The sequence below is a fragment of the Somniosus microcephalus genome, chromosome 9 (genome assembly GCF_052327205.1).
Source record: "Somniosus microcephalus isolate GS21.2 chromosome 9, FLI_Smic_1.0, whole genome shotgun sequence".
NCBI lineage: Eukaryota > Metazoa > Chordata > Chondrichthyes > Squaliformes > Somniosidae > Somniosus > Somniosus microcephalus.
In genome coordinates this window covers 205,428,809-205,446,928 of record NC_140995.1, presented here as the reverse complement: position 1 = coordinate 205,446,928, position 18,120 = coordinate 205,428,809, and the positions used below count along the sequence as shown (strand labels likewise).

The 18,120-nt window shown below is 44.6% G+C and overlaps 1 protein-coding gene across 3 annotated transcripts in view; it reads right to left on the bottom strand.

The window, feature by feature from the left end:
• The window catches only part of fig4a (FIG4 phosphoinositide 5-phosphatase a), a 111,063-nt gene that overhangs the window by 55,564 nt on the left and 37,379 nt on the right, over positions 1-18,120 (bottom strand). For all 3 annotated transcript variants that reach the window (XM_085997793.1, XM_085997794.1, XM_085997795.1), the window contains 5 exons: positions 14,626-14,726; positions 14,318-14,480; positions 10,916-11,013; positions 3,338-3,471; positions 1,036-1,152 (listed from right to left, as the gene is read on the bottom strand). In XM_085997793.1, the coding sequence (XP_085853919.1) occupies positions 1,036-1,152; positions 3,338-3,471; positions 10,916-11,013; positions 14,318-14,480; positions 14,626-14,726 (613 nt within the window). The remainder of the gene's footprint in view (positions 1-1,035; positions 1,153-3,337; positions 3,472-10,915; positions 11,014-14,317; positions 14,481-14,625; positions 14,727-18,120) is intronic.

Below are 18,120 nucleotides of genomic sequence, written 5' to 3'. Positions count from 1 at the left end.
ACTTGTACTGTGCCTTTAAACATTTCAAAGTGATTCATAAAAAGGCATAAAGAAACAGACACAACTAGCACAGAAGAAGTTAGGAGGGGTGACTGAAAGTATGGTTGTAAAAGATTGGCTTTGAGGAGAAGATTATTGAAACTAGAGAGGCGAAGGTGATTAGAGGGAGTTCAAAAAGAGTAGGACCAAGGCAGCAGAAAACTCTGGCACTGATGGGAGGAGAAAAGGGAGGGAAGTACAAGCAGAACATGGGAGTCAGAGGAACAGATTGAGGAGATTGCAGAGCAGGGCAGGTCAAGGCCATTAAGGGATTTATAAAGAAGGATTTGGATGTTGATCTACTTTGCTCCTGGTGTGCCAAAGCCCTGCCCCCCCCACCCACCCCCACCACTTCAGGACCTTGTCCCTCCTTTTTGTGGTAACCCCCTCCAGCCTTTCAACTTCCCTAGAACTCTCCATTCCTTTGGCTCAGACACAACCACGCACCCCCCCCACCCCCACTGTTCCCACTCACTTTGTCCCACCATTGGCGGTATGCCTTCAGCTATCTGGGATGCACACTCTGGAATTCCCTCTCTAAATCCCTTGCCTCTCCAGCTCCCTCTCCTCCTTTAATATCCTCCTTAAAAATCACCTCTTTAGCCAAGCTATTGGTCACCCCTTCTAACATCTCCTTCTGTGGCATAGCATGTCCATTTTTTGTCTGATTATGCCTCTTAAGCACTTTGGTAGGTTTTTCCATGTTAAATGCTCTATTTAATGCAAGTTGTTGTGGTTCAACTTTGTTGAACATAGTTCTAGTTCTGGGATAGAATGTAAATCACACCTGAACTAAAAACCTAATAAAAATCTTCGAATACAATGAACATGTGGATTTAAAAAAAAAACATGTACAGTATAATTCACAATCATGTTATGATATAATATTTTCACAACGAACTGCCCTAACTTTATGTCTCGTGTCTTATTCGGCTTGCTGGTACAGATCTAACTAGTAGCCACCAACTATCCAATTCACTTTGCATTCGGTCTTACCTTTCACCTGGTCGCAAGGTGTTACAATAAAAATCAGGATGATTTACAAAGAAGCCTGTCCTTTTGACAACATCTTCTGCAATTACACTCAGCCGATCCAAGACATTGCACAATTTACTAAAAGCAGACAGATGAAAGAGTTACTTTTTGAAAGTTCTATTTAAGCATCTATAAAACAGCAACGCAAAATTAATTATACATTTAAGAATCGAGACCATCTATTTTTATAATAATGTTTCCTCATTGGGAAGACTGAAGAAAGTGCTGCAGAAAATAAGATTACTTATCCTACAGCATCCGCGATAGAAGCAGAGCCCAGTCATCCACACACAAGAACATTTCGGTAGTATACGATTTTTTGATGCGACTTTAGATAGAAGGAGTAATGTGATTTCAGTTAGCTGTGGTTGAGACAAAGTTCCTTTGTCTTGTTGTTGGTGGAGAAAAATATAAAAACATTTTCTAGAGACAGCACATTCCCTGGGGGTGGGGTGGGGGGGGGGGAAAAGAGAGGGCAGGAGGAGCAAAAGGACAATCCCCACAGTGACATAGTTGCCTGTATTGATAAGTTAATTGTAACTGGAGATTGCTTGCTGCATGGGGATGCGGATATATGCCAGTTAGTACATAGAGGAAGACACTTGTAGCAGAGGGTCTCGGTGATGATCATTGGTTATGTAATGATTTGTCAGGACACAGTTAAGACTTTGGAAAGATCTATTTTGAACAGCTTTACTATTGCACGTCAAATATTGTACTACTAGTTATTTGCTGTGTTTTTTCTGTTTCTGTGTAACTACTGGTTTGAAAATAAATTGAACTTTTGTATTATTTAATAAACTGAAATAGTTGTTTTAGTCTGCAATCTGTGATGTTTTCTGTCATCTGATAGGCAGAGGCCATATTGAGAATCCCACATAAATTCCAGCAAGCAATCCATGACAATCAGGGTTAATTGTTAGACCTTTTAAAAGTTCAAAGAACATAAGTCATTAATGGCCACTAGCAACAGGACTAACTGCAGATCATAACCTTCAGAGAGATGACTTCCATCATAATTATATGCGATCAATTTAAAATTATAGAGCTGGAAGAGCAATATATTAGGGTATGGCAGTAGCCTATTTATTATGAGTTCTGCTTTCAACTCCAGTTATAACCACTTACTCTGCATAGAGAGTTGCATTTTAGTGAATGTTTGTGCGCCATGGGGAGTAGAACATTTTTCCATTTTTGGGATCTAGTGTTACTGTAAAATGTTACCTAGTGAGGTACAGAATGAGATAGATATAGCGTAAAGGCCCTCCATTCTAAACAGTGTACTTTAAGTCCAAACTCATAAGAGAACTCTACATTGCAACATGAACTTTCCTTGCCAAGCATCCCAAATGCCTCTGAGTAGGACTATCAAAGTGCCAGAGACAGGATGGAGGTGGTGATGTTCATCTTAGTGTAGGTTGAATTCGGGATTCAGAAACTGAATAACACTATGGGGAGAATTTTCCCAGCCCTGAGGAGGTGGGACTGTCGGGGAAAAGGCAGAAACTGGGAGTGGGTGCCAACCCCACTCCCAACCTGCCACGGTGCCATCTTTCCGGGAGGCGGATCCCTGGGGATCCGGAGGTGCCTCATCTCAATGGCACAGATGACAGAATGGCTGCTGCATTCTCAGATGCTGCAGCCATCTGCTTTCTGCTGAGGAGGAAAGTCTTGGTAAGCCTATGTGCAAGGGCTCACCTTAGAACAGAGATTGTTGGTGCTTGACAGCTTCTCAAAGCTGTCAAACGCTGACAATACATCTGTCAAAAGATTTGCGACAAATGAAGCATCATACGCTGACATCATCGGTCACCGGCTTTCTCTTAATTGGCCGGTGGCGGGCTTAACAAGACCAATCAAGGGAAAATAGCGTGTGTTCGTCAGACGTTGCTGGGGACGGGACTAGAACCCGGAAGGCAGCAGTCCCGCCCCCAACTCGTCTCGGCTGGCAAAAATCTAGCCCTATGTCACCAAAAACCTCTATCAGATCATATCCAAGAACATTTTCTGGGCAATCTAATTAAAATATGTAAAGGGAGATAATATTACATCACTACAAAGAAGTAAATGATACTTCGAAACTATAAGCATCATAAAAGGTCATTAAATTGCACATATTTAAGTGTACAAAAGGGGTTATTCTGAAGAGATTTGTATACAAAAAATGGCAGAATTCTGTTGATCAGGAACTCAAAAAGTGACCTGCGCGGAATTTAAAACAGTTTTGTACGATTGCCAATCAGGCTTATATTAAATATTTTACCTTTTTGTGTATTTGGCCATGTCCCATGCAATATACTGAATGCCATACTCCGGTGGTAGAAACTGGTTCAGATATGTAACGGCAGAAAACAACGCTTCACTCAATATCCTCTCATGTTTTCTTTTTTCACGTTTCTAAAAAAAATGATAAGTAAAATTACGATACTTTGATTTGATATCTAAATATCCAAAAGTTAAAATTTAAGAAAATTTACAAAATCAGTGCTGTGAGGAAACTCATTACTTGGTTTTAAAATTAGTCGCATGTAAAAAGATTCATTTTAAAAAATTCACATTTGAATAGTAAAAGATCTGAGATTCGGAAAATCATGTATTTTTGTGGGCTCTAATGGTCGATCAGAATAGTGTTCATTTTTTCATTAAAAATGGCATAAAATAGGGGGCAACAGAGATAGCTCTGTGTGTCTCATATATTTGACCCTAGGGCTTGCATGAAACAAAAGAAATTGGAGAAATTGTACTGAGCTACCCAATAAGCATGTCCTAATTTTCCCACAGCCTAATGAATGATCCAGTAGTGGTCAACTATGCAGTGTCCAGTTGTGGTCAACTATGCAGTTGATCTTCTCTATGTGAGTGCATGTCTCTCTTCTATTTTTAATTGCACACAACATTAAATGATAGAATACATGTCTCTGTAATCAGGAGGGTGACTAGTCACATTGAGCTTTGAGGATGACAACTCTTCCAGCGGCATTGCCAGCTATTTTGGTTCCTCAGCAATTTAACCAAGCTTCTTTTTCCAGAAAAGTTAGCTCACAATGTCCCCCACACAAAAGCATTGATGGAGGTTCTGAAAAATAAGTAGCTGCAATGTGAAAATTCACCAATTGGTTAAAAAAAGTCAGTCTATTCAGATAAATACTTGAGTGAGTCAGCCAATTAACCTTCCTCTCCCAAAACACTGGAAGAGCTCTGTTCTATTGGAAATGTTGATAATGACTAAAATATTGTTTGAATTTTTTTCCTTACAAACTATAGCAGTGTATGCTAGAAGCTTAATCTCATTATGCATGGGCTGGAGAGCATAGTGCTTCTCAGTCATACAACAATCCTTCATCTACAGACTACTCAACCATCTGATTTTTTCTATCCTGGAAACTGCTACCCTCCTTCCACAGTTATAGCCACCCGATCAGCATTCATTATATCACTCCTTAATATTAATGCTACTCCTCCAGTTACCTTAACAACACTATCTTTTCAAAAAACATTCTATACTCTTGCTCCTGACCATCTTCTGCTCGCTTCCATGTTTCTGTGATACCAGTAATGCCAATGTTCTCATTAGCTGCAAGTACTTCAAATTCTAAAAAGATTAATAATGTGCCATACATTAATAAAATGTCAGCTGATCCCAACAATGTTTAACGCTTATTATAGTACATTATGCATTTCTTTCTTTGCCATGAACATTCCCTCCTAGGTGGTCAACTACAACTATTATATGCCCTTCTGTTTACCAAAGCATTACTTTCGCCCTTACAAAATTAATTAATTGAATTCCATTTTCTATTTTACTCTGGTTACATACGCTCTTTCAAACTTGGAGAAAGCACTTAGCTACCTACAAGTCAGTGTTCTCTTGCTTGCATTACCTCAATTAATAGTTACTACGGTCAATTGATGTTGTATAATTTGATTAAACAGGATTGTGGCTGTAAGTAAGAATGGAGCAGTGACAGTTCAAAAAAACAAAATAACCCACATCTATTGTTTGAGGCTAACTGTTAATCAATGCGTAATTGATTCATTTCCCTTTCTTCCTCCCCCAGTTTCACAGCCAAATATAGATCCAGCTAGTAGATGATGCTAGCTACATTAGACTGTAATATCTTCCAATATATTTGATGATATGGCAAATCAATCAACTGCTAATCAGCAACACACTGACCATTGGGGTCCTGCAGGGATCTGTGTTAGGACCTTTTCTATTTTCATTAATTAGCGAGATGTAGGAGTTGGGGGATGATACTAAGATATGAGAGAGAGTTAGGACTGTATAGAATGCTCAACTACTACAAACAGATCTAGATGTGCTGGGGGATTGGACCAGTGTTTGGCAAAAGAAACTTTAAAAAGTCTAGCATTATGCACGTGGCAGGTCAAATACTAAACACACCCTATAGGGAAAAAAAATAAAGCCAGTGAAAGAAAGAGATCTCGGTGTTTCAGTACATCAATCTCTAAAGGTTCATAATCAATGTCGTGAAGCTATAGCTAAAGCGAATAGGATTCTAGGGTGCATTCACAGGACAATTCACTATATAATAAAGAATGTCACTTTGCCCTTTTAGAAGACCTTGGTTAGGCCTCAGATAGACTATTGTATCCAGATTTAGTCTCTTCACATGCTGGGGGATATTGAGGCTTTGGAAAGGGTGCAAAGAGGGCCTCAAGATTAATTCCCAGTTTAAAGCACCTTAGTTACCCAGATAGGCTCAACGAGCTGGGTCTCTATACTTTAAAAGGAGCTTGTGTGGCGAATGCTGATTCACTGTATTCCTTCAAGCAAGAGCTGGATCTGTTTTTGGCTGGGGCGGATATCACCTTGCACAAGAGGTAGGTATCCTAGAACATAACTGGGCCAATGTGATCTCCTGGACTAGCTTAGATCGCCCAAGGGGGTCGGAGAGGAATTTACTAGTTCCCCCTCCCCACCCCCAGATGGGCCAGTAGGTCTTTTCCTGTCTGACATTTGCTAACTACTCCTCTGCCACCACAGATACCGACCAATTTGCTGTACAGTTCCAGCATTTTCTTTTATTTTGGATTTCCAGTACTTAAAGTTTCTTCTCTTTACATCCCTACATCCAATCCGTTTCTATTTCTCATTGTTAGATCTATTGCTCCACCCACTAAAGTACTTTCATTCAACAGAAAACATTTATATTCATGGGGATTGCACTTTCTGATTCAGTGTTTGAAAAATATACAACAGCCACGACCTAAAGCTGAAATTGACTGACCACTTAAAAGTTAAATCTACGTGAGCCCAGCAAGATAATAAAACCTTCCACTTAGATTGTTACCCAAAAGATCCTAGCTGCAAAGTGCATGGATGGGAAAGGGCAGCGATGCTGCCATAAGATCAAACAGCCTGCCGAAACTCAATTGTAGGGGCTGCCAAGGACTCTAGAATACTATCACAGCACAAGTGTTGGAAGGAGGAGAGAAAAATTTGGAGTTGGAAAACCAGTTATCGATTGTTAGTTACACCAACATGCCTCCAATATGGTGTTTTGAAGAATCAATGAGAAACTCACTGATGTGCCTCAATGAATCCGAGACTCGACGTTAACGGAGCAAAGCAAGGCTTTTATTAACTCAGAAAGTAATACACATTGGAGAAGTGTCTCTCATCCAGAGATCTGCTGTACTGCTGTGAGACACGCTGGGGCTTGCTTAAGTAGGGGCCAGGTATGGGCGGAGCCCTACACACAATACAATACAGGTAAGGAAATGAAACTGAAACTAAACTAAACACAGGGAATACAGTGCCTGATGAATGGCATATTTCATCACATTCACCCCTTCTACAGATTTAGTCTGTTCGGGGGTTTGATAGTCCTCTGTGACCGACGTAGCTGTTGTGGTGCCGCGGGTGTCGGCTGGGTGTCCCCGGTGGCCTCCTGGGTCTCTGCCGGGGGCGCCGCCAGGGTTGTTGAAGGGGTAGTTGGTGGGGGCACCGTTGGTCGAGGTTCTTCCGGGGGTGGTGAAAGGATAGTGGGTGGGTAAGAATTGCGGTGATCGTTGTTGCCGTTACCGGCTGGGGCGACGTCTTTTATGGACACGGTGTCCTCCCTTCCGTCGGCGTGCCGGACATACGCGTATTGGGGGTTGGCGTGGAGTAGGTGCACTGACTCCACGAGGGGGTCCGTCTTGTGGCCCCTCACATGCCTTCGTACAAATACCGGACCTGGGGTGGAGAGCCATGACGGCATGGATACGCCTGAGGTGGATTTCCGGGGAAAGACAAACATTCATTCATGAGGCGTGGCATTAGTGGCAGTACACAATAGCGACCGTATCGAATGGAGCACTTCTGGGAGGACTTCCTGCCAGCGGGAGATAGGGAGGCCCTTGGTCCTTAGAGCTAGAGTGACTGCTTTCCATACTGTCCCGTTCTCTCGCTCCACCTGGCCGTTACCCTGGGGGTTGTAGCTGGTGGTACGGCTCGTGGCGATCCCCCTGGACAGCGTGTATTGGCGTAGCTCTTCACTCATGAAGGACGCCCCCCTATCCGTATGGATGTAGCTCGGCATACCAAACAGGCAGAACAGGCTGTTGAGGCATTTAATGACCGTGGCGCTGGTCATGTCTGGGCAGGGGAAGGCGAATGGGAAACGGGAGTATTCGTCCACAATGTTCAGGAAGTAAACATTGCGGTCGACTGACGAGAGGGGGCCCTTGAAATCTAAGCTGAGCCGCTCAAAGGGTCGTGTAGCTTTGATTAAGTGGGCTCTATCTGGGCGGTAGAACCGAGGCTTGCACTCAGCGCAAGTGCGGCAGTTCCTGGTCAGAGACCGAACTTCCTCAATCGAGTAGGGTAAGTTGCGGGACTTTATGAAGTGGAACAGCCGTGTGACCCCTGGGTGGCAGAGGTCGTTGTGGAGGGTCTGTAGCCGATCCCCAGTGGCGCTGGCACACATCCCTCGTGAGGGGGCGTCGGGGGATTCGTTAAGGGCCCCTGGCCGGTAAATGATGTCATACTCGAAGGTGGAGAGCTCGATCCGCCACCTAAGAATCTTATCATTTTTAATCTTCCCCCTCTGTTTATTATTGAACATAAACGCTACCGACCGCTGGTCGGTAAGTAGGGTGAAGCGTTTGCCGGCTAGGTAGTGCCGCCAGTGGCGCACTGCCTCCACGATGGCTTGGGCCTCCTTTTCCACGGAGGAGTGTCTGATCTCGGGCCCTTGGAGGGTCCTCGAGAAGAAAGCTACGGGCCGCCCCGCCTGGTTGAGGGTGGCCGCCAAGGCAAAGTCAGACGCATCACTTTCCACTTGAAAGGGAGTGTTCTCGTCCACTGCCTGTAGCGTGGCCCGCTCAATATCCCGCTTAATGCTTTTGAAGGCGGCGTGGGCCTCAGCAGAGAGCGGGAAAGAGGATGCTTTCAAGAGGGGGAGGGCTTTGTCGGAGTAGTTGGGGACCCATTGGGCATAATAAGAAAATAACCCCAGGCACCTTTTCAGGGCTTTGGGAGTGTTGGGCAGGGGGAGCTCCCGTAGGGGGCGCAATCGGTCGGGGTCTGGTCCGATTTCCCCATTCTCCACCACGCTGCCTAGTATGCAGAGGCGCGTGGTGTTGAAAACGCACTTGTCCTCGTTGTAAGTGAGGTTGAGTTTTTGTGCGGTTTTCAGGAACCTCTCGAGGTTCGAGTCGTGATCCTGCTGGTTGTGACCGCAGATGGTGACGTTGTCGAGGTAGGGGAAGGTTGCCTGCAAGTGGTGGTCATCGACCATGCGGTCCATCTCCCTCTGGAAGACCGAGACCCCATTCGTCACCCCAAAGGGGACTCTGAGGAATTGGTAGAGGCGTCCGTTCGCCTCGAAGGCGGTGTACGGGCGGTCCTCTGGTCTGATAGGGAGCTGGTGGTACGCTGACTTGAGGTCGATGGTGGAGAACACCCGGTATTGGGCGATTTGGTTCACCATCTCGGATATGCGGGGTAGCGGGTAGGCGTCTAGCTGGGTGTATAGATTAACCGTCTGGCTATAATCTATCACCATCCGCTTCCTCTCGCTACCCCTCACCACCACCACTTGGGCGCGCCACGGGCTGTTGCTGCGTTCGATAATGCGCTCCTTCAGGAGCCTGTCTACCTCGGTCGCGATAAACCGCCTGTCCTCCCAGCTGTACCTCCTGCTTTTGGTCGCTATTGGCCGGCAGTTGGGAGTAAGGTTCGCGAATAGCGAAGGCGGCTTTACCTTCAAGGTAGCCAGACCGCACACTATGAGGGGCGGCTGGGACCCACCGTAATTGAGCGTGATGCTTTGGTGGTGGCACTGGAAATCCAGGCCCAAGATCACGCTCGCACATAGATTCTTCATGATTAGTAATTTAAAATTATCGTATACAGTTCTGTTAACAGACAATTGTACCGCGCAGTACCCCATAATGGTCGATGTCTGGGTTTTATCAGCCATAGAGATGGTGCCCCGAGCAGGGACCACCGTTAGAGAGAGTTGTTGTGCTAGTTCAGGGTGGATAAAACTCTCTGTGCTTCCACTGTCAATTAAACATTTAACCCCGCACCCGTTTACCTCGATGTCCACCATTGATTTGGATAGCGGGTGCGGTCTGGTCTGGTCCACTGTGACCGATGCCACTGTAGGGCCCTGATCGAGACAAGATGGCGTCCACGCTGTCTGCTCACAAGATGGCGGACCCCACGAGGTCGGGCAAGATGGCGTCCAAGATGGCCGCTCCCACGGCGCACATGCGGCGGTGGCGGGTTTTCCAGCGGGGTTCCCTCTGCACACCTTCCCGAAGTGCCCCTTCTTACCGCACTTAAAGCAGGTGGTGCCTTTCGCCGGGCACAGGTTTCTGGTGTGCTTCGGCTGCCCGCAGAAGTAGCAGTTGGGGCCCCGACGCGTCGCGGCTGTCGTAGGGCTTCTAGGGGGAGAGCGGGGCCCCGACGGTGTCGGGCTGCCGGGCGGGAAAGATGCCTTCCAAGATGGCGGCGCCCTTGGTGCACACGTGGGCCGAAGAGTAGGCGTCCGAGTTTCTCTGGGCCACATCCAGGGATCGCGCTGTGTCCACAGCCTGTTTCAGGTCCAATCCCGTTTTTTCCAGTAGTCTCTGCCGGATGTAAGTGGAGCCGAGGCCTGCGATAAAGGCATCACGAACAAGCTCATCAGTGTACACTGCGGCTTTTACATCTTGGCACTTGCAGTCTTTGCCAAGCGTTTTCAGGGTGACTAGGAACTCATCCAGCGATTCCCCAGGTCGCTGTGTGCGAGCAGCGAGCAGATGCCTAGCGTACACCTCATTCGTAGGCTGCTGGTAATGCGCCTTTAGGATGTCGCAGGCGGCCGGGTACGTGTCGGCGTCTTGGATGAGGGGGTAAACCCGGTGGCTTACCCAATTCCGCAGGATTCCGAGTTTCATACTCTCAGCGTCCGTAGCGCCTGTGATGGCTGCGGAATTGTCCAGGAAGAATTCCATACACTTAAACCAGTGTCCGAATCGTGCCGATGCGTCCGAAGCATACGGGTCCAAATCCAAACGTTCGGGTTTCAAAAGTTGGTCCATTGCATTGAAAATTGAGTTAATAAAATTGATGTGCCTCAATGAATCCGAGACTCGACGTTAACGGAGCAAAGCAAGGCTTTTATTAACTCAGAAAGTAATACACATTGGAGAAGTGTCTCTCATCCAGAGATCTGCTGTACTGCTGTGAGACACGCTGGGGCTTGCTTAAGTAGGGGCCAGGTATGGGCGGAGCCCTACACACAATACAATACAATACAATACAGGTAAGGAAATGAAACTGAAACTAAACTAAACACAGGGAATACAGTGCCTGATGAATGGCATATTTCATCACACTCACCTTAACCAGATTCAGGATAATAATCGGGGAGCCAAACCTTTGGAGCATCTGGTCAAAGTGAAGAGCTGCCACATGAGCAAACGGATCTGCCTGGTCCACTGTAAGAGAACAGAAAACATAATAAAATACATTGCAGTAAAACAAAATTTGAATTTCTGTAACCAGGGAGAGAGAATAAAAACCTGAAAAGAAGAATTTTTTTCTATTATCTACCTTCTACAGTATATGTAAACAGGAACTCTGGTCATCCATAAGGGAAAATTGTCTAAGGACATCATCCCTTGAGGAACTTTGCAACATATATTAGCAAGGCAACAGTCACATACTCTCCTGGATATAAGGAGATAGCATGGAGATCCCAAGTACAAGTTAGAGCACTAAAATTAACACAGTAAACAATGATGGAGAAGGGCGTAGGCCAGGTGGAAGCTTTTCATGTGGAGCCTGAACTGGAAAGAATGGGAATGACCATTCCAGTAATAGGTAATTTGTCATTCAGTCAGCTTGCACCAAAAAAATTAGTGCAGATGTTGGCAGAGGGACCCTGAAGATTTACAACTTCAGACGAAGTGTATATCAGTAAAAGGGTAAAAGACTGCAAGCTGCTCCAGACAGCAGCTTTATGGATAGGACGAAAACCAACCTACTGAAATGGTGTCCAAAAAGTGGCCATTGCATGAAAACAATGAGTTTTGAAGTTTTGGAAAAGATGACTCCATTAGCGTTTCAGAAGTAAATCCTTCCTCAAAGGGGTCGATAGCTGAAACATCAACTGACTCTTATTTTCTTGACGGATGCTGCATGACCTGCAGAATGTCTCCAATGTTTTCTGTTTTTGTTTCAGATTTCCAGCATCTGCAGTATTTTGCTTTTTGAGCTTTGAAGTTTCTTCTACTGAAAATAAAATGCTCCCTTTAGCATTAAATATGTCAAAGTAGAAGCTTTCCTGAAAACTACTGCAGCAAACTCCAATTGCTAGAATTCTGCTCATATAATCTGGCCTTCAAAGAACCAAATAACTTTTTGGAAACTATGGATGTGACATCTCTGACCATCTATCAGAGTCAGGAAGGCTAGTCTGTATGGGGCCACATTCTTAATTGTCCACAGAGAAGTCTGCCTGTGAATCAGAAAGACCACGGATCGGGTGGAACTACGAGTTAACGGCCCGAATGTACGTCACTGCAAGTACCCTGCAAGTTCCATGTTTCCGCATGCGATGTGCATGTGCGAAAACCCGGAACTTGCGATCTGTCAAGTTTCTCCTTGACAGATCGTACCCATTCGCTGGCAATTCACTTCGCTGGCGCAGAGTTGGGCTATTTGCCCAACTACTGCCCACAAGCAGGTGCAAGGTCTTCTTTTACCAGTGTAAGGGTTTAAATAAATGTTAAAATATTCTTTAATTTTTTTTTAATAAAATGATTTAAACACATTTAAAATTAGTTTGTCAATTTTGCCCCAGTTAAAAATGTTTAAATTTATTTTTCAAGTAATTAAACATTTAATATAAAAATGTAATTTTAACAACAACCACTTGTATTTATATAGCACCTTTAACGTAGTAAAATGTCCCAAGGCGCTTCACAGGAGTGTTAGAAGACAAAAAAATGACACCGAGCTACATAAGGAGAAATTAGGGCAGGTGACCAAAAGCTTGGTCAAAGAGGTAGGTTTTAAGGAGCGTCTTAAAAGGAGGAAAGAGAGGTAGCGCGGCGGAGAGGTTTAGGCAGGGAATTCCAGAGCTTAGGGCCTAGGCAACAGAAGGCACCGCCCCCAATGGTTGAGCGATTATAAATCAGGGATGTTCAAGAGGGCAGAATTAGAGGAGCGCAGTTATCCCGGGGGGGTTGTGGGGCTGTAGGAGATTACAGAGATAGGGAGGGGCGAGGCCATGGAGGGATTTGAAAACAACAATGAGAATTTTGAAATCAAGGAGTTGCTTAACAGAGAGCCAATGTAGGTCAGCGAGCACAGGAGTGATGGGTGAACGGGACTTGGTGCGAGTTAGGACACAGGCAGCCAAGTTTTGGATGACCTCCAAGTTTACGTAGGGTGGAATGTGGGAGGCCAGCCAGGAGTGCGTTGGAATAGTCAAGTCTAGAGGTAACAAAGGCATGGATGAGGGTTTCAGACCGCTTTGCGGAACACCTCCGTTCAGTCCGTACGAGTGACCCTGAGCTTCCGGTCGCCTGTCACTTTAATTCACCGCTTCACTCCCACTCTGATCTCTGTCCTCGGGCTATTGCATTGCTGCAATGAAGCTCAACGTAAGCTCGAGGAACAGCACCTCATCTTTCGATTGGGCACTTTGCAGCCTGCCGGACTCAACATTGAGTTTAACAATTTCAGATAATTATCCCTGCCCCCATTTTTCATGCAGTATGATTTTTGCCATTCCCATTTGCAACATTTTATCTTTCCTGCCTCTTACAAAAGTACAGGATGTTCTTTCAATTCCTTCCTCCCCTCCTAACCCCCCCGTCTCTGCACCCACTTAATATCTGTTACATCTCCAGCTTTTTCCAGTTCTGATGAAGGGTCCCAGACCTGAAACGTCAACTCTGTTTCTCTCTCCACGGATGCTGCCTGGCCTGCTGAGTATTTCCAGCATTTTCTGTTGTTATTTTGGAAATAGGCGGTCTTAGTTATGGTGTGGATATGTGGTCGGAAGCTCATTTCAGGGTCAAATATGACACCAAGGTTGCGAACAGTGTGGTTCAGCCTCAGACAGATGTTAGGGAGAGGGATGGAGTCAGTGGCTAGGGAATGGAGTTTGTAGCGGGGATCAAAAACAATGGCTTCGGTCTTCTCAATATTTAAGTGGTATTTTAATTAATTTTGAAACTGTGATCATTTATTTTTATTTCAGTGTTGTGAAATTGTACTTTTTTAGGTCATTTCTTTTATGCTTATGGGGATTCCATGCTTAAATGGAATCCCCATAGGCATAATAGGAATCCTCCTTTGTCATTGGTTGGCCTGGCCCACGTGATCCCAAGGACGCTTGTGAACCTCATGCGCCCCTGAGATGCGTGGGCCTTTATGCAGGCGTATGCCTGCAGGCCCAGGACTGCAAGAGTCTGAAGCTCCGGAGGCAGCAGGTTATAAGTGCAGAGTTTTTTTTGCGGTTTGGAGGTGTACACAGGCGGCAAGCCTCTGACCACAATTTCCAGGCCAATATCCTGGCATTTTCTACATAACAACATTATGGGAGCATAATCAGCACAAAAAACTGCAATGGTTCAGGGATAAAGCCCACAATCAGCGCAGCGAGCGATCAGCAATAAATGCAACTTTGCCAGTGTCTCCCACATTCAGAGAACAAATTTTTTAAAAAGGCAAAACTTTAAATGTTTGGTTTAGCTAGGAGAGATATTTACAAAATTCTTCAACACTTACACGTAATAGGTGGCTTGGGCATCATTGTTGAAATGTCCTGAGACCAGTAGAGTGGAACAGAACCTCGAACCTGTACGTAGGAAGAATAACTTCCAGCAGAAAAGGACATCACAGAAGCATCATGAATTATCTGTTCAGTTTCTACTTCATTGGCCACATCTCCCTGGGAAAGTGAAAAATATAATCCAAGTTTCACACTATTAGTATGACTTTAAATGTTTTATTTGCTTTCAAAATCTTTAATATGAACACAAGAAGCATTTCAATTATAGATTTCCCAAGGGTTTGTGTGACTTGTGTGCACAGACCTCACAATTTGCACCTCTTTTCAGGAAACGTGTTCCGGCAAACTTACAGGATCTTCTGGCTATCAAAGTAACATAAACTGGTCGGCCATAGATCAGCATTTCTGACAGTGAAGTTAAGGTAAGCTGTGCAGAAAACAATTAAATTTCACATTAGCTTGTATTACTAATAATCTTGCATAGGGCACAAACTTCCTGTTCACAAACCTTACTCCCTGCTGTCAATTTTTGGTCATGCTATTGTGTCAGCATTTGCCACTGCAAACTGTTGTGTCCTGGGATGGGAGGGTTGTCCTATGAGGAGAAATTCAGTAGAATGGGCCTATATTCTCTGGAGTTTAGAAGAATGAGAAGTGATCTCATTGAAACGTTCAAAATTCTTAAGAGAGCTTGACTGGGTAGATGTGGAGAGGCTGTTTCCTGGTTGGAGAGTGTAGAACTAGGGGTTATAGTCTCAGGATAAGGGGTTGGCCATGGAGCAAGTCCTTCACTCAGACGGTTGTGAATCTTTGGAATTCTCTACTCCAGAGGGTCGTGGTTGCTCAATCGATGAGTATATTTAAAACAGAGATCAATAGATTTTTGGACACTAAGGGAATCAAGGGATTATGGGGATAGGGCGGGAAAGTGGAGTGGAGGTCGAAGATCAGCCATTCAATAAGATTATGGCTGAGCAGGCTCGAGGGGCCATATGGCCTACTCCTATTTCTTATGTCAGCATTCTGCAGGCTCTGGCCACTAGGTAACTCTGTAGAGTGAGTTTAAATAAAAATTATATTGATTAACTGACCACAAGAAACATTATTGACAATTTACTAGTGTATTATTAAAAATCTTGTTCCTGCATGAACACACTTAGTTTTGTGGCGTTATGGCGTCTCTTCCACCAATCACACTACAGACTCAGAAACCAGTCCATTCAACAACCATAGACATATCCCTTCAAATAATCAGATAAAACCTTATTGATAGCATGTCATATCTGATCACATTTTTGACTCAATCAATCACATTCTGCTACAATAGTGCAGCACAGTCACCAAGACGTGTTCCTTACCCATCTTGCTATACAGTCCCAAAAATAAAACAATCACTTAACCAGAAGAAAAATTAAATCGTTTGCAAAAAGTTTACCCATTCCACTTTCGAGTCATTTCAATTGATCCTCTTCCCCCACCACCCCCATGCACACTCAATAACCTCAACTCTAGTACATCCCTCTCAACGCCAACATTAAACGACAACTCCGTCTCTCTCCCAAACACTCTGTACCCTCCCATTTGCTCCCTCAGTACCTCTCCGCTCAGTTATCAGCTCCATCTGCTTCCTGCTCTCCCCACCCTGTAGCGATAGTCTCAGGAAGAAAGGAATAGAAGGAGAAGCAAAGAAAAATGAAAACAATAGACATAAGGAGGAAAACAGACAGGAGAATAATACAGTAAGAAGCTGAGAAAGGGGCAAGAGGTACAGTTACAGAAAAGGTACAGAGCAGCAGAGAGAAATTAAAAAAAAATGGGGAAGAAAACAGACAGAAAGGGAGAGTAATCACTTCACAAGCAGCACCAGCGAACCCATGCAAACTCAAAATAGCAGGTCTGAAGCTCATTCACCCACCATGACAGCAAGCCCCACAAAGATAACTGCAAGGCCGCGATGAAGAAAGTGACACTATCAAGTCAGTACAGGCACCATATATGAACACAAGAACCTCCAATCTGAGTGTACCATGGGAGATCTCATTTTAATTATATAATGCAAAAAACAAATTTATGCATGGAGTGAAATAAAAATTGTAGATCTTATAAGTAAGAAACTACAAGATATTCATAATGTTTCTTCAGAATGTTGCTTACATTTCAGCATGGGGTACGTTACAGGAATTATATAATGAAATACATGACAAAATTGCCTAGCTAATAATGCTTGTATTCAAAATGATGATTCTGTAAACATGGGGGAATAGATTTAACCATTACCACCCTGGCTGAGATCAAAACAAACCCCTCTGGTCAAGATAATACAGTACCACTACACTGGTCCCCAGGGACTCAATTAACAGTTCCTTTCCTGAATTACAAATAATGCACCCAAAAGACCTGTACCAAGGATAAGGATAAGAAGTGAGAATACAAAGACAATGGTCACCGGCAAAAAGCTGGAGCAGATTTTGAGTTACAGAAGCGATAGTAAAAAAGTAGTTCCTGAAGAAGCACAAGGAGAGGTTTCTCAACCAATGATTGAAGCTCCCTGTTAAATAAGAAATGGCATCCATGAACGGATGCAGAACCTGAAGCTTGGACTGTTTGAAGCTCAGTGTAAATCAACATCTACAAAAGGTTAAACATGAAGCACAGCAACTACTACAGTAGACGCAGAGTGCTGTATTGTTCGACAAAACCGCCATTTAGACATCCCTAAAAACCACAGAACATCTGGCTAGTATCATGACACCATCTTTAACACCAGTCTAGGGGGTGTATCAGAAGGTAAAGCCAAATTGTGACCATTGTTATGTGCCACCAATCAGAGAATCAGCTGCATACAAGGTTCTTCTGTTAGCTAGCGATGTTGACATCTGGTGGCACAACTTCAATGCCCTTAGAAGGAAAAAGACTTGCATTTATATCGGGCCTTTCATGACCACCGGACATCTCAAAGCACTTTACAGCCAATGAAGTACTTTTGAGTGCAGTCACTGTTGTAATGTGGGAAACATGGCAGCCAATTTGTGCACAGCAAGCTCCCACAAACACAATGTGGTAATGACCAGATAATCTGTTTTTGTTATGTTGATGAGGGATAAATATTGGCCAGGACACTGGGGATAACGCCCCTGCTCTTCTTCGAAATAGTGCCTTGGGATCTTTTACGTCCACCGGAGAACAGACGGGGCCTCAGTTTAACCTCTGACAGTGCAGCACTTCCTCAGCACTGCACTTGAGTGTCAGCCTAGCTATATGTGCTCAAGTCCCTGGAGAGGGACTTGAACCCACAACCTTCTGACTCAGAGGTGAGTGTGCTACCCACTGAGCCACAGCTGACACCTCACATCAAAGTAAATTATAATTGTAGTTACATCAATACAATGTTGTGAATGTAAATTGTAAAAGTGGTAGAAAAGAAAAAAGAACGTACTGCTTTGAACATAGCTTCACTGTGGAATCAATATATTTTCCCTCAAGGTAACCATATTATAAAACAGCTACCTGGACTACACTTCCTCCCACCCCGCTTCCTGCAAGGGCTCTATTCTATTATCCCAGTTTCTCCGTCTCGTCTGCACTGACGATGCCACCTTCCATACCAGTGCTTCCAACATGTCTTTCATTTTCCTCAACCGAGGATTCCCCTCTACTGTGGTTGACACGGCCCTTGACCGTGTCCGTTCCATTTCCCGCATTTCTGCTCTCACCCCTTCCCCTCCCTCCCAGAACCACGATAGGGCTCCCCTTGTCCTCACCTTTCACCCCACCAGCCTCCACATTCAATGGATCATCC